This window comes from Ictidomys tridecemlineatus, chromosome 8 (assembly GCF_052094955.1).
Source record: "Ictidomys tridecemlineatus isolate mIctTri1 chromosome 8, mIctTri1.hap1, whole genome shotgun sequence".
NCBI lineage: Eukaryota > Metazoa > Chordata > Mammalia > Rodentia > Sciuridae > Ictidomys > Ictidomys tridecemlineatus.
In genome coordinates, this window is record NC_135484.1 from 108653708 (window position 1) to 108669457 (window position 15750).

General features: G+C 36.5%; 1 protein-coding gene and 1 pseudogene across 4 annotated transcripts in view; both read right to left on the reverse strand.

Annotated features, from left to right (window-relative positions):
• The window catches only part of Ubr2 (ubiquitin protein ligase E3 component n-recognin 2), a 141721-nt gene that overhangs the window by 21434 nt on the left and 104537 nt on the right, over positions 1 to 15750 (reverse strand). For 3 of the 4 annotated variants that reach the window (XM_005318681.5, XM_005318682.5, XM_013355760.4), the window contains 5 exons: positions 11842 to 12041; positions 8409 to 8502; positions 7425 to 7586; positions 4190 to 4293; positions 3252 to 3330 (listed from right to left, as the gene is read on the reverse strand). In XM_005318681.5, the coding sequence (XP_005318738.1) occupies positions 3252 to 3330; positions 4190 to 4293; positions 7425 to 7586; positions 8409 to 8502; positions 11842 to 12041 (639 nt within the window). The remainder of the gene's footprint in view (positions 1 to 3251; positions 3331 to 4189; positions 4294 to 7424; positions 7587 to 8408; positions 8503 to 11841; positions 12042 to 15750) is intronic. The other variant, XM_040282678.2, reaches the window with a different exon arrangement.
• Positions 13371 to 14463, reverse strand: LOC101962156 (putative monooxygenase p33MONOX pseudogene; annotated as a pseudogene).

Sequence of the window (15750 nt, forward strand, 5' to 3'; positions counted from 1 at the left end):
TCTCTCTCTTTTTTTGTGCCAAGGATTGAACTTAGAGGTGCTTTACCATTGAGCTACGTCCCATCTCTTTTTTTTTTTAAGAGAGAGAGAGAGAGAGAGAGAGAGAAAATTTTTTAATATTTATTTTTTTTTTTAGTTTTCGGTGGACACAACATCTTTATTTTATTTTTTTTATGTGGTGCTGAGGATCGAATCCAGCGCCCCGCACATGCCAGGTGAGCGCATTACCACTTGAGCCACATCCCCAGCCCCTGTCCCATCTCTTTTTAAAAAATTTTTTTGTTTTCAGACAGGGTTTTGTGAATTGCCCAGGCTGACCTTCAACTTATAATCCTCCTGCCTCAATCTCCCAAACTGCTGAGATGGCAGATGTGTGCCACTGTGCCCAGTGAAAGAGTTCAGTTTCTTTATTTTTTAAAAGTTTGTTCTTTTTAGTTATACATGAAAGTAGAATGTACTTTAACATATTACACATACATGGAATAAAACTTCCCATTCTTGTGGTTGTACATGATGTGGAGTTACACTAGTCATGTATTCATATATGAACATAGGAAAGTTGGGCTGGGGCTGGGGCTCAGTGGTAGAGCACTCGCCTAGCACATGAGAGGCCCTGAGTTTGATCCTCAGCATCACATAAAAATAAATAAATAAAATAAAGATATTGTGTACAACTACAACTAAAAAACAAATATATTAAAAAAAAAATAGGAAAGTTTTGTCTGATTCATTCCACTATCTTTCCCATTCCCATCCCCAACAGTTCAGTTTCTTAAATGCTCTTTCCCATATAGGAAATGAACCATTTAACATGTATTTAGAGATAATTATATGTAAAAGAATAATCAGGGACAGCAAACTGTCCCACTGTCCCTGCCTGAGAGGAGTTTTGCTCTTTGGGTCAGCAGCTGGGAGGAATAAAGTTGCAAACAAGGCAACAGACAAAAGTCTACGGAATGAACTATGGGGCCCTTAGCCCTCTTTCAGTGATGCATACCCACTGCCACTGCTTTTTCCAGTGAAGAATTCTAAGGAGCAAATTGTTCTACACAAGTGAGACTAGCGATGGCTTGATCACCTGGCTGTGAGGCTCACAAGTCAACAAGCTCTAACTTATCCATCAAGTATCCAATGACCTCCTTACTGCCAAAGATTAACTAACATTTAAAAACATCAAAGAGATAAATCAAAACAAGCAGGGGGGAAAAAAAGAAGAAGAAGAAGATATCAGGGAAAACAGAGATAAGTTAAAAGAAAATCAGCCAGGCAGCTGTAATCCCAGCAGCCTGAAAGCTGAGGCAAGACTTCAAGTTCAAAGCCAGCCTTAGCAACTTAGTCCTTAAGCAACTCTGCAACTTCCTGTCTCTAAATAAAATATAAGAAAGAGCTGGGGATGTAGCTTAGTGTTGAAGTGCCCCTAGGTTCAATTCCTGGTAATTAATTAATTAATTAATACGAAAAGAATTTAGAGGATCAATGTAAGAAGGATAATGGTGATCTGTTAGTAATACTACTCAAAGAACAGAAAATGAAAGGAGAAAATTATCTAAGAAAGTACAAACAATAATTAAAAAAACCTCTCAGAAAGAAAGACACCTATCTTTGGATTCTGAAAACAGCTAAATAAATGAAAAAAGATTCACATAACAAGAAATGTCAGAGAAATTTCAGAACACTGGGGATAGAAGGTCCCAACTGTTTCTAGAAGTAATAAAGTTGTGCAACAGAAGTCATAATGGCATTACCTTCTCAATGGATCCTAGAAGTTAGAAAAACAATGCCTTCAAAATCTAAATGAAATATTACTTCTAACCTAGATTTCCACACACAAATTATCAATCAAGCTTATGGATATAATAAACATTACTGGGGCTGGGATTGTGGCTGAGTGGTAGACTGCTTGCCTAGCACGGGTGGGACCCGGGTTCAATCCTCAGCACCACATAAAAATAAAGGCATTGTGTTGTGTCCATCTACACATAAAAAAATAAATATAATAATAATAATAATAATAAACATAAACATTACTTCAGACATGAAAATTTAACATCTAGGTATCCTTTCTTGGGACTCTGAAGAATCTATCAGTTCAGAGAGAGTAAGGAAAGATGAAGATATATGATCTAGAAAACAAGAGGAGCAGGAGCAGGGAAAAGCTCCAAGGAGAATGGTACAGGAGGATAGAGCTGTGAAGCTGTGTGGGGGAGGGCTCCAGGACAGAGTTTATGATAGGTCTGAGCAGTTATAAACTCAATTGCCAGGCTTCTGACAGACCAATTACACCATTCAGAAACAAAACAAAACAAAACAAAAACAGCTAGAAATATATACATATACATATATATATATATATATATAAAATCAAGTATAAGAAAAGGTAATTATTAACTATAGGAAAGACAAAAGGAAATACAATATGCAACTTATATCAGAAGAGACAGTTCTAAATACTGACAATTGATTTAACCAAAATATGATATAATTTACCAGTCAACAGAAAGATAATGTTGAATTAGAAATATGGAGGTAAATACTAGAAAAGACAAGTAAAATGACAGAATTGGGGGTGGAGAGAGGAGCATGGGAGATAGAGGACTGATGTTTGTTTCCTATTAAAGCCATCCAATTCTCTACTCATTGAATTACTTAGTAAACACCAGGGACAGATTCCAGGTGGTTATACATGCATGTCACCTTACCCTCATAATAACTATGAGTCATCCTTACTTTACAGATGAGGGAATTGGGGTTTAAAGAGGTTAAGCAATTTGCTTAAAGTTGCAGTTAACAAGCATTGGTGCTGGGAACTGAACCAAGTAGTCTAGTTAAAAATCTATACATTTTGTAATTAATTGGCTATGGGGTAAAAACAGGATTGAAAATACTGATTTTGATCCTGGGTTACTAAGAGTTTGTGGGTCCATAGTAGAAACATGGAAGTCAGAGTTTAGTGGGGAAACTGAGTAGTTTGTGGAGTTATATGTCCTGATGAGATATCAAGGATCCTTAGATGGAAACTGCAGGAAGTTGGCAATGCAAAATAGAAGAGGTTGATAAGAGTCAAACATGCCACATGGTTTAGATTTTTTTTTCCAATATACTGAAACAAATATCATCCTGGAATTCAAGATCAGTATTCAAGATCCGTATTCTGTGACATTTGCTTTCTAGCTTGCCAAATCATATTCCTTCTACCTGCTGACTTAATTTCAAATGGACTAAATATAAAAGAAATAAAATAATATACTCACTTAGGATGAAAATTAGGCCTGAACCCTTCAGGGAGCTGTAATTCACCCATATTCTCTGAATTCTTTGAAGAGGCAGTATCTATAGAAACAGGCATTTTATACCATTATTTAATAGATCGCAACACTTTTCTATGTTTCAGTCATGTAGGCAAAAAACAAAAACAAAAACCAGGAAAAAAATGTTCCATTAATAAACACTGGCATAATATCCATATAAAGCATGGAAAATACCATTGCTTTGGTTGAATGAGGTACTTTCTTCAATTACTTAGGCTTTTCCTCGTGATAGAGTCAAAAGAATATGCTATTTTGTTTTTGTGAAAACCAATGATATAAATTCTGCTCATATTGTTTCTCCAAAGTCAAAAGTGCAGTGCACCTTCTATGAAACTTGGGGAGTCTTTGATGCAGCTAATAAAGCCCACCAATGAACTACAGTTAACTTTTTAATAATCTCCTTCATCCCAGAAGATTATTGACAAAATGGATTAAGTGGGAAGTATTTTCCATAAATTCCCATGAGCTTGTATATATATATATATATATATATATATATATATATATATATATTTTTTTTTAAAGAGAGAGAGGGGGACAGAGAGAGAGAGAATTTTAATATTTATTTATTTTTTCTTAGTTCTCGGCAGACACAACATCTTTGTTTGTATGTGGTGCTGAGGATCGAACCTGGGCCGCATGCATGCCAGGCGAGTGCGCTACCTCTTGAGCCACATCCCCAGCCCAAGCTTGTATATTTTTAAGGTATGAAAAATAATGCAGTAAGATAAAATTCAGTTTATTAAGACAAAGAAAATTAAAATGAATCAAATTTTTAAATGGAATCTTTCTCTTTTAAATGATTTCTTCTGAAAATATATTTTCCAATCATTTCAGACTTCATAGGAAAAAAATAAAGAAAACGGGTTACCAGAACTTACTGTGAATGCTTTCTTCTTTCCTAAGAATCTGTAATGCTTTTATTTGCTGAGATATTGTTCTAATCCATTGACTCAGATTTGGTTGGTCTGAAAAATTTGACCTGCTAGAAAAGATTATAGAGAACATTTAGTACTTTATTTGTAGTTACTAAATATACAAAAGACTTCTTAAATCATCACAGGTAAGTACTTTTGACACATTTCAATTTTTTTCTTTTTAAAGGCAAGAGGAAATTTGCTACCTTAAAAAAACCTGAATAGGGCTGGGGCTATAGCTCAGTGGTACAGCGCCTGTCTCGCACATGTGAGGCCTGGGTTTGATCCTCAGCACCACATAGAAATAAATAAATAAAGATATTGTGTCCATATACAACTAAAAAAAAAAAAAAAAAAATCCCTGACTGGTCAATGGAAATAAAAACATTAAGGTCATTAGGTGGTAATAACATTGTTTAAAACTTTACTTTAAAGCCAGATGCAGCGGTGCATGCCTGTAATCCCAGCAATTTGAGAGGTTGAGATAAGAGGATCATGAGTTCAAAGGCAGCCTCAGCAACTTATCAAGACCTTGTCTCAAAATAAAATATAATAAGGGCTTAGGAATGTGGCTAAATGCCCCTGAGTTCAATCCCTGGTACCAACAAAACAAAACTTTATTTTTTTCAGTGCTGCAATTTGCTGGAATTTCTTAAATATCAAAATCAATACCACTAATATTTATTAAGTGCTCACTATGTGACAAGCTATTAGCAAAAGCACTTTACTGTAAGCATCTCACAGTATTAGATTTAATCCTCAAATATTCACATTTATATATTACTGTCTCTATTTTACTGATGAGGAAACTGAGGTTTAGAGCTATGTAACTTGAATAAGGCCACAAGACACAAGGTGGCATTCAAATTCAGTTCTGTTAGACTCCAAAGACTGTATTCTTTTTGTATTATTACTGTCTTCAATTATAACTAAAACATACTTGACTCTCATGGGATAAGAAAATCAAAAACGGAACCACCAAAGCTACAGGTGAAAGTCAACAAGTGTGATTTCTCCCTATATGCAATAAATCCAGGGCTTTGCACATGCTATATAAGTGCTCTACCACTAGAGCTATGTTCCTAGCTCAGTGATTAATTTCTTTATTTCCTCATTCTTTTATTGGTGCACTACAATTGTACTACCGATGGGTTTTGTTTTATATATTTGTATATGCATACAATATAACAATATAATTTGGCCAATATCACTCCCCAGCATTTTTTTAAAATAATTTTTTTTTAAGAGAGAGAGAGAGAGAGAGAGAGAGAGAGAGAGAGAGAGAGAGAGAGAATTTTAAATATTTATTGTTTTAGTTATTGGCGGACACAACATCTTTGTTTGTATGTGGTGCTGAGGATCAAACCCAGGCCGCACACATGCCAGGCGAGCGCGCTACCGCTTGAGCCACATCCCCAGCCCTCCCCAGCATTTTTAATGATTAATTTTTTATCAGTTCAAATGAAGGTGTCAATATGCACCACTACATTCCTTTAGATTAAAACATATCAGCTTACACTGAAACCTACTGTGGTAGCATAGATTAAAACGTCAAAGTGTGAACTCATAAAATTCAAAGAAAAACATGACTCTGCTTTGAATTGAATGAAAATAATTACACAGAAATAAATGATTTATATTCATAAAACTTAAATTAGTACAGGTTGAATATCACTTATCCAAAATGCTGTGACCAGAAAGAAGTATTTCAGATTTTAGATATTTTCTGATTTTGGAATATTTATGTGTAGCACCCCTAATCTGAAAATTCAAAATCTAAATCCTCCAAAACCTGAAATTTCTGAAGTGTCATGTAGGTCCATTTCAGATTAGATATTTACAACCTGTATTTGTGCATATAAAGCAGATAGGAGAATTCTAAATTGAGAAATGAAGTTCAGATTTCAAAAGTACACAGTATCAAATTAACGTGAAATGAGTATGTCCAGTACTGCTATTGAAGTACCCTAAAAGTGTCTAGTTAAGTTGCCTAGACTGGTTTTGAACTTGTGATCTTCCTGCAAGGAAGCACCCTTGGGTGGCTCAGGAACTTTCCATTTTAAACACCTTGTTAAGGCTGGGTGTGGTGGTGCACACCTGTAATTCCAGCAGTTCACGAGGCTGAGAAAGAAGGATTGCAAGTTCAAGGTCAGCCTCGGAAACTTAGTGTTATCCTGTCTCAAAATAAAAAATAAAAAGGGCTGGGGATGTAGTTCAGTGGTTAAGTGACCCTGGGTTTAATCCCCAGTACCCCTCAAAACAACAAAAACAAATAAAAACAAAACACATTGTTACAGTTTGAATATGCAGTGTCCTCCCAAATCTCCTGGGTTAATGTACCAATGTTGAGAGGTGAAATGACTAGATTATGAGAGCTGTAACCTATTCAGTCCTTCCCAGTTTGAACAGACAAACTGGGTGGTAACGATAGGCAGGTGAGCCATGGCTGGAGGAGGTGGGTTACTGGGGCCATGCCCATGAAAAGTTCACCTTCCCTGAGGCGCCCCTTCCTCTTTCAGCTTCCTGACCACTAGGAACAGAAATCTTTCCTCTAATTCATCCATAATCCATGATGCCCTACCTCACCTTGGGCCCAGAGAGACAGAACCTGCAGACCATGGACTGAATCTCTGAAGTCATGAGCCCAAATAAATGTTTCCTCCTCTAAGTTGTCTTGTTAGGTATTTTGGACACAGTGAGAAAAGCTGACATACACATCAACAGATTTTCATGTTACCAGTTTTACTGAGCATTTTTTATAACACGTGAGGGAGATATTTAAAGTAGAGTGCCTAGATTAAAAAAAAAAAAGTCTTATGGGCACTTTGCTTAGCATGTGTGAAGCACTGGATTCAATCCTTAGCACCATGTAAAAAATAAAGTAAAGGCATTCTGTCTATCTACAACTACAAAAAATAAAAATAAAAAAGACTTATTTTTCATGAATACACAGAGATTTTATATCTTCTATAGTATTTATGGGTGAATAAGAAACCTGAATTTTGGCCTGTTCCTCCCTGAAAACCAAAATCATAACCCACAGGTTGTTAAAAGTAATAACTAGATGAAGTTATTTTATTTCCCAGGAAAGTACCTGGAAAACATTATGCAATTACCTATGGAGAGTTTCTTATTATTATTTCATTATCTTCAAAACAAACTATTGTTTTATTCTAAGGCATCATGAGCCAAAACTTACCTGTTAAAAATATTTCTTGGAGGGAGCAACAGAGGAATAACAGTATTACTCAAGCATTCACAAAGCGGGCAAAGGAATTCTCCATTTTCTACATCATAACTTGTATGTAAGCGTAACCTCTGTTGCCTTCGCTGCTCTTTAGCTTGAACGGAATCAAAATACCTTCACAATTAGAGAACAGGAGGCATCAAAAATAATGGTAATTTATTTCAAAAAAAGTCATATGCATCAACATTTTAAGGATTTGTTTCTTCAAATCCTTAAAAAATAAACTGAATTATTTTAACAATGGTACTATAATTTTTAAGTTGTTTTAACAATCAAAATGGATTAACAGTTTTAAAACAGGAAGAAAAAAAATGATTTGCAAACAAGCACTTTAGAAGCAACAACAGAAACTTCTGATACAATGGCTGTCTGGTCACTTCCACAGGGCTGACTTGTTTGGGGCAGTTCATGATAACTCAGTAAGCACAGTGCTAGGATAATAATACTGACTTGTTGATTTTCAGAAGCATAGAAATTATAAAGGTAGAACAAATTTAGTGTTATCTCATCCTAACATAGGAGTCCTTACAGACCTTGGGGAGTAACAAAGTAAGGACTAACATCATTAGAATCAAGAGCTATTCACCTTGGATCTGAGGAAAGACAAAATTATTTTTCTAGAGCGTATCCCACTGTAAAAAGCCTTTTCTTCCCCCTCTAGTTTATTACCTAACACAGATCTACGCCCTTCTTTGGAGGGATAACAAAGAGACAGATATAAAACTACACCAAAAAATATATTTGACATACTTTGAAATTTCTAATAACTCCTTTATACCTATGACAAAACAAATCACTTTCATTATTAGGCAACAATACGGAGTTTTTCTTTCAACACCTTTAGTTCTTTTTCATTTTCATCTACAGTGGAATTTCCTTTATTTAAAAATTCAATTTTGCACCTTCAAATAAGCTAGTATTAAGAATATAAATTACCTTTGCCAACAATGGGCATGCATAATGTGCCCACAGCTACCCGTGTGTGTTCCGCAAGACAGATCAGGGTGCATGAATAATGGATCATATTTTTCTGCATTATAAAACAAACAAAAACAAAACAACAACAAAATCCAAACATTTAGTTTTCCTATAATAAATGTACAACTTCCTATAATAAATGTACAACTTTTTGTGAAATCCTTGATAAGGACTTATAAACTTGAAATGAAATGCTAATTTTTTCCTTTCATTTAGGCTATCAATAATTTTTCTTAGGGTAGCAATAATTTATTCAAGACCCTGGATTATTTGGGAAGCTGAACTATCTAATTTTCATCACTTTGAGAAAAATAATTAAACATTCCCATCTGCAAACTGAAATTGGAACTCTGTATTTAAGTAGTTAGTCCTCCACATTCTTGAGTTCCACATCCATAGATTCAATCAAAGGGAGAACAAAAATATTAGGGGAAATAAAATTGTACCTGTGTTGATAAACAGACTATTCCTTATCATTATTCCCTAAACTTACAGTGTAACAACTATTAACACAGCATTAACATTTGTATAAGGTAACTAAGTAATCTAGAGACGATTTAAAGTATACAGAAGGATATACACTGGTTACATGCAAATACTATGCCATTTTGTTTGTATAAGGGACCTGAGTGCGTGAAAATTTTGGTGTCCATTGGGGTTCCTGAAACCAATTCCCAAGACTACATGTTCAATCTTTGGGCATTCAGAGATTCTAATTCCCTTCATCATGTCGTCATGCCCTGAGCTCAAGGTAAAAATTTTAGTCTTCATGGGACTGTGTGTCACAATGAACTCTAATAAAAAAGATGTTCTGACAATAAAGGGTGCTCCCTAGAAGACTCTGCCTATAAAGATACTCATGCATATAATAATCACAGTCACTGTACTAGAGCCAAACTAATAAAAGAATTATCTAAGCTTATACTACATCAGATGAGAAGGAAAATTAATTCAGAATTTTTTGTTCTGGGTATTAATTTTTATATTCAAAAGGAGAAGACAAGATAAATATCTTCTTGAGTTTTTTGAGTTTTCTATATATATTAATATAACCCTAAAATTCCATAATACTCTAGAAAGAATTACTAGAGTTTCACTATGCTTTATATATCAGGACAATGAAAATATAAAAGCATAAAAGAAAATCTTTTATGATATAAACTGTGAAAATATTTGGAAAATCCACTTATAGCCAGTCTTTTCTTTTGCAATATGTTAAACAAAATTAGGAACTCTATCTTTGACTCAGAATAAATTTATAAAGAACACAGTTCAAAGAACCATTTTTTAAAGATGAAACTTTTTTTTTTTTTTTTTTAATAACTGGGATGCTTCAAAAGTCACATTATGAAGATTTTGCTTGTAGAGAGATTGCAACCCTACCAGTGGGCCCTTTAACCTTCTATTCTTCAATGTGAGCTCTTGAACCTTCTTTACTGTGAAAGTGTTTTGGAAATTCCTAATTTGGAAATTCCTGGTTAAAAAAATGCTTTGGCAGTCAGAGAAATGCAAATCAAAACCATCCTAAGATACCATCTCACTCCAGTAAGATTGGCAGCCATTATGAAGTCAAACAACAACAAGTGCTGGAGAGGATGTGGGGAAAAGGGTACTCTTGTACATTGCTGGTGGGACTGCAAACTGGTGCAGCCAATTTGGAAAGCAGTATGGAGATTCCTGGGAAAGCTGGGAATGGAACCACCATTTGACCCAGCTATTGCCCTTCTCGGACTATTCCCTGAAGTCCTTAAAAGAGCGTACTACAGGGATACTGCCACATGGATGTTCACAGCAGCACAATTCACAATAGCTAGACTGTGGAACCAACCCAGATGCCCTTCAATGGATGAATGGATTAAAAAAATGTGGCATTTATACACCATGGAGTATTATGCAGCACTAAAAAATGACAAAATCATGGAATTCGCAGGGAAATGGATGGCACTAGAACAGATTATGCTTAGTGAAGCTAGCCAATCCCTAAAAAACAAATACCAAATGTCTTCTTTGGTATAATGAGAGCAACTAAGAATAGAGCAGGGAGGAAGAGCAGGAAGAAAATATTAACATTAAACAGAGACACCAGGTGGGAGGGAAATGGAAAGAGACACTCATTGTTATAAAAAACTACATATAAGAGGTTGTGAGGGGAATTGGAAAAAAAAAACAAGGAGAGAAACGAATTACAGTAGATTAGATAGAAAGAGAAGATGGGGGGGAGGGGGGATAGTAGAGGATAGGAAAGATAGCAGAATACAACAGTTACTAGTATGGTATTATGTAAAAATGTGTATGTGTAACCGATGTGATTCTGCAACCTGTATTTGGGGTAAAAATGGGAGTTCATAACTCACTTGAAACTAATGTTTGAAATATGATATGTCAAGAGCTTTGTAATGTTTTGAACAACCAATAAAAAAAAATAAATAAAATGGTCTTCATACTAATATAATAAAAAAAATAAAATAAAGAAATGCTTTGGAAATTCCTAAGACAGTTTCTTACTCTCAAAGTTGATTGGTTATCACAGGTAGGAATATACACGTAGTAAACAAGCTAAAGATGACAAACATAAAGGTGTGCTTTCAGATCTCCCTGTGGGAATGAATGATACTCCCTCAAGTTTTGGAAGAATATTTATTATCCATCTTTGAGAGAAAACTGGCTGGGCCTCTTTTCATGGTGATTTGCAACCAGTCATTTATCAGATTTAGGGTAAAAGATACAGTTTTCTCACCCCAATTCAGGGTAATTCTGATAGGTTATCAGGCTCCAGAGCTCCCATTAGGCTGGCTGAGGCCCTTTGGGGACTACATTATAGCTCAATGTCTCACTTTGCTCAAATCTGCTTCTTTTCTTTCTAAAGATGTTGATCTCAAGGCTCTCCCTAATAAAAGTCCTGCACAGTAGTCTCTATTTCAAAATGCTCCTTTCTGGGGAACCTATCTGTGGTAGTTATCACTATTCTAAGTCCAAATCTGGCTCTAGGCTTGCTACTCTCATAGGTAACTCACAGCACTATTCTCAATAATCCACTCTGGCTCTATCTATGAGACAAAGTAATTACTATTATTTCAATGTATCAACAAAGTATGGACTTTACAAGTTTGCTGAATGACAGGAAAGACGATTAAATACCACAGTATGTTACTATCACATCACAAGAAAAGCTTTTATTTGAATTTCTCGTATTTATCAGTTGTGGCTTCTGGCTCTATATTTAACTGGTAGAGTGGTTCCACATCTATCTAAGTTAATTCCTGACAACTCACCTGCTAAAGATAGCACCATACCTCTAGAGTTAATGTTAGATCAATAAAATCTCTAAATACTAACAACCACATTAATTGGTAGTCATTATTAAGAGGATAAGGACTTGGCTATGACTTACCTGGATCCTGAATAAATTTTCTTCTGTTTTTTGACAATACAGTTGATCTTTGAACGAATGCTGCTAAGACCATTGCCCTACTTTCCACTTTAACTTCTTGTTCTTCTTGACACAATATACAGGTAACAAACTGTCTTTGTTCAGGGACCTGAGTTTGTGCTGGGCCCAGTGCTATAAGTTTCACATCTGAAACCACAGGGCTGTAACAAAAAGGTTATGAACATAATGAATTAGTGTAAGGGGTTTCTATAGAATCATAAAACAGTAGACTCCAGGTATGTACCTTTTTTTTTTTTTGAGAAAGTACTAAGAATTTTTATCGTGTAAATAAAAGATCATAATAGAAGATAAATAAATTAGTTGTTCTGACAATTTTGGACTTTAGTACTTCTCTATGAGAGGGTCAGTTCCTTATGTAAACAAAAATCAGTTGGGATTGTGGCTCAGCGGTAGAGCGCTCGCCTAGCGTGGGCGGGACCCGGTCTGATCCTCAGCATCACATAAAAATAAAGGCATTGTGTTGTGTCCATCTACACCTAAAAAAAAAAAATTAAAAATAAATAAAGACACGGTTTCTAAGATATGTGTTGCAAGAAGATATGAAGCTCATTTTGGTGAAAAATGTTTTTGTTATTTTGAATTTTTCCATCTCTTCTCCAAAAAAATTTTAAGCTCTGACCTGAACAAACAAAAAAAATTGAAATAACTGAAATAACTGACCTAATTTTACATGAACTCCCAAGGCAGCAAGTATAGTTCAATGGTAGAGTACTTGCCTGGCATGTGCAAGGCCCTGGGTTCAATCCCCAGGACCACAAAAAACAAACAAAATCTTAACCTCCATTTGTTAATATCAATCAATAGCCTTAATTTTCTCCCTTTAGGAAGTTTCCAACCAAATTGGAGTTAAACTAATCTCACTTTAAAGTGCAAGAAAGGATATGTAAAACTAGTGTTTGTTCTGTGACATGGAAAAGAGAAGCAGCCCTCCAATAGCAGTGGCATGAGGTACCAAGAAGCATGAAGAACTGGCTACAGGACAAAGTAATCCATTAGGGTGACCAAAGAGCAAGGAGAGTCCAGTTTTAGCTTAGAAAAGAGGGGCCCTTGCCAAGTCTGGCTGTTAATTGTACCTAAATCTTAAACAGATCTTAGGTCCCCCTAAGCTGGAGCACAGCATCAGCCACGTTGAGAAGGCCAAATTCACCCAAACTTGTCAGCAGATACCTCTACACCATGATTTGTCAATGCTCAATGTTGATGGTGGTAAAAAGAAGCCTAGGTTATGGAATAGCATAAACATTATTTATCTAGTAAGCAATAATCAAAGTTATGGTCTGGGGTACTGATACAAAAAAGTTCCCCAAATATCACTGCTGAGATTTTTAAAATCTGACTTTAAAACACTACAAAACGGTTTCTTCCACTCAAGGACAAGCTTTGCACTGATGTTTCTCAGAATTAATTTGTGTCTACTTTTAGCCTCAGTTTGAGAGTGTTTTTTTTTTTTTTTTTTTGCGGGGGGTGGGGGGTGGGGGGTGAGGATGGGTGGGTGGGGTGGGCGGGTAACCAGGGATTAAACTCAGGGGCACTCAACCACTGAGCCACATCCCAGCCTATTTTATTTGGAGACAAGGTCTCAGTGAGTTGCTCAGTGCCTTGCTGTTGCTGAGGCTGCTTTGAACTTGCAATCCTCCTGTCTCAAGCCTCTGGAGCCACTGGGATTCCAGGCATGTGCCACTGTGCCCAGCTTTTTTTTTTAAAATATACCATTCCTATGTTATAGCCAAGGCAAAAGGAGGATAAAGAACAAGAAACCCTCTATCCTGAGTTCCTGGGATAGAAAGTACTCTAAAATCCAATGGGTGTGAGCACATTCAAGTCATGCAGTTTGAGATTATGGGTCCATGGCAGTTGTTTCTTCCTTTCTATCACTGGGACATCCATCTTGGGTAGCTTGATGGTTGCTGGATCTTCAGCCATTCAGGTGACCTGTGCACAAATCAACTCCACGGGAGAGGGCTTTTGGGCTCCTTTTCAGGCATGGATGGCAAAACCTCCAGAATCAGACTTCTGAAGAGGTCATGGTCCAAAAAGTCAACATTTATCTGACGAGTTTCTGTTCTTTCCTGGATCTATGGTGCTAGGATTTGGACGAGGTAAGGATACAGAGGAACCAGAAGACCAGCCTCTGGGCCTCTGCTTACGGAAAGAGTGAGGGGTGTTGCTTGGAATGGATTAGGCTGATGCAGGCTGCTTTTGTTATTTTTCCACTCTTTAGCTTTAGTTTGTGAAATGCTTGCAATACTCAGAGGTACTTGGCCTCCTTGGTAGTAAGGCCCTTATGGGGTGTATAGCTAGCGTCTCTCAGTCCTGCCTGGGTCTGTTTTGTAATCAGAGAATTCATGATAACATGGGTAACTCTGGGACCTTGTCCATACTATCAGTGACTGTTGATGGGGTCATGGCAGGAAGGTTACACTGACCTCTCCTTCCTCCTCCTTGGCAACGTGCTGATACTTGTGCTCTGGAATCATCGACTTCTAGGAGATACTGCCTATGTCTGATGGAGGAAGAGTTATGGGTGCAGGGTCCTTAAGGGCATCATCATAGCTAAATGGGTAGGGTAATCTTGCCTAAAGGCCCAAGAACAGGTACTTCTGGTTGTCTTGAAGCTCTGAAAAAACTGGAATCCAGGTGTTTTTTCCATATAATTTTGGAGCTGAGTCCTTGCCACTACAGTGAAATAATGTCATGACTATGCTCACTGACAGGTGTTAATGAGGAACATTGTCCAGATGTTGCAAATTGGCAAAGCTTCCCAGGAAGACTCCATTCAGAGGTTCTGTTCTCCAGAAAACTCCAAGGTGCCTGTGGTCCAGTCTCTGGCACTAAAGTGGGTCCAAAAGAGGTTGTGGCACAGTCCATACCCAAGCAATTGTGAGAGTGGCAGCAATACCACAGACTAGAGAGCACAAGCTCTAGGAATACAGATATTTAATGACTTGAACAGTCAGGAATCTTTTATAAAATATACTAAAACCATCTCCTTAGAATAGAGGGCACAGAGACTAACCCACATAATTACAGTTATATTAGACAAAGGTGCCAAAAACATACATTGGAGAAAAGATAGCCTCTTCAACAAATAGTGCTGGGAGAACTGGAAATCCATATGCAATAAAATGAAAATTAAACCCCTCTCTCTCACCATGCACAAAACTCAATTTAAAGTGGATCAAAGGCCTAGGAATTAAACAAGAGACCCTGTGTCTAATAGAAGAAAAAGTAGGACCCAATCTCCATCATATTGGATTAGGTCTCTACTTCCTTAATAGGATTCCTATAGCATAAGAATTAAAATCAAGAATTAATAAATGGGATGAATTCAAACTAAAAAGCTTCTTCTCAGCAAAAGAAACAATAACTGAGGTAAATAGAGTGCCTAAAGCTTGGGAGCAAATTTTTTCCATTTGCACATCAGATAGAATGCTAATCTCTAGGGTATATAAAGAACTCAAAAAGCTATGCACCAAAAAACCAAATAACCCAATCAATAAATGGGCCAATGAACTGAACAGACACTTCTCAGAAGATGATATATAATCAACCAACAAATATATGAAGAAATAAGGGCACACTCTTACACTGCTGGTGGGACTACAAAATGGTGTAGCCAATATGGAAAGCAGTTTGGAGATTCCTTGGAAAACTTGGAATAAAACCACCATTTGACCCAGCTATCCCACTCCTTGGTCTATACACAAAGGACTTAAAAACAGCATACTACAGGGACACAGTCACATCAATGTTAATTGTAGCACAATTCACAATAGCTAAACTGTGGAACCAACCTAGATGCCTGTCAGTAGATGAATGAATAAAGAAAATGTGGTATTTATACACAAT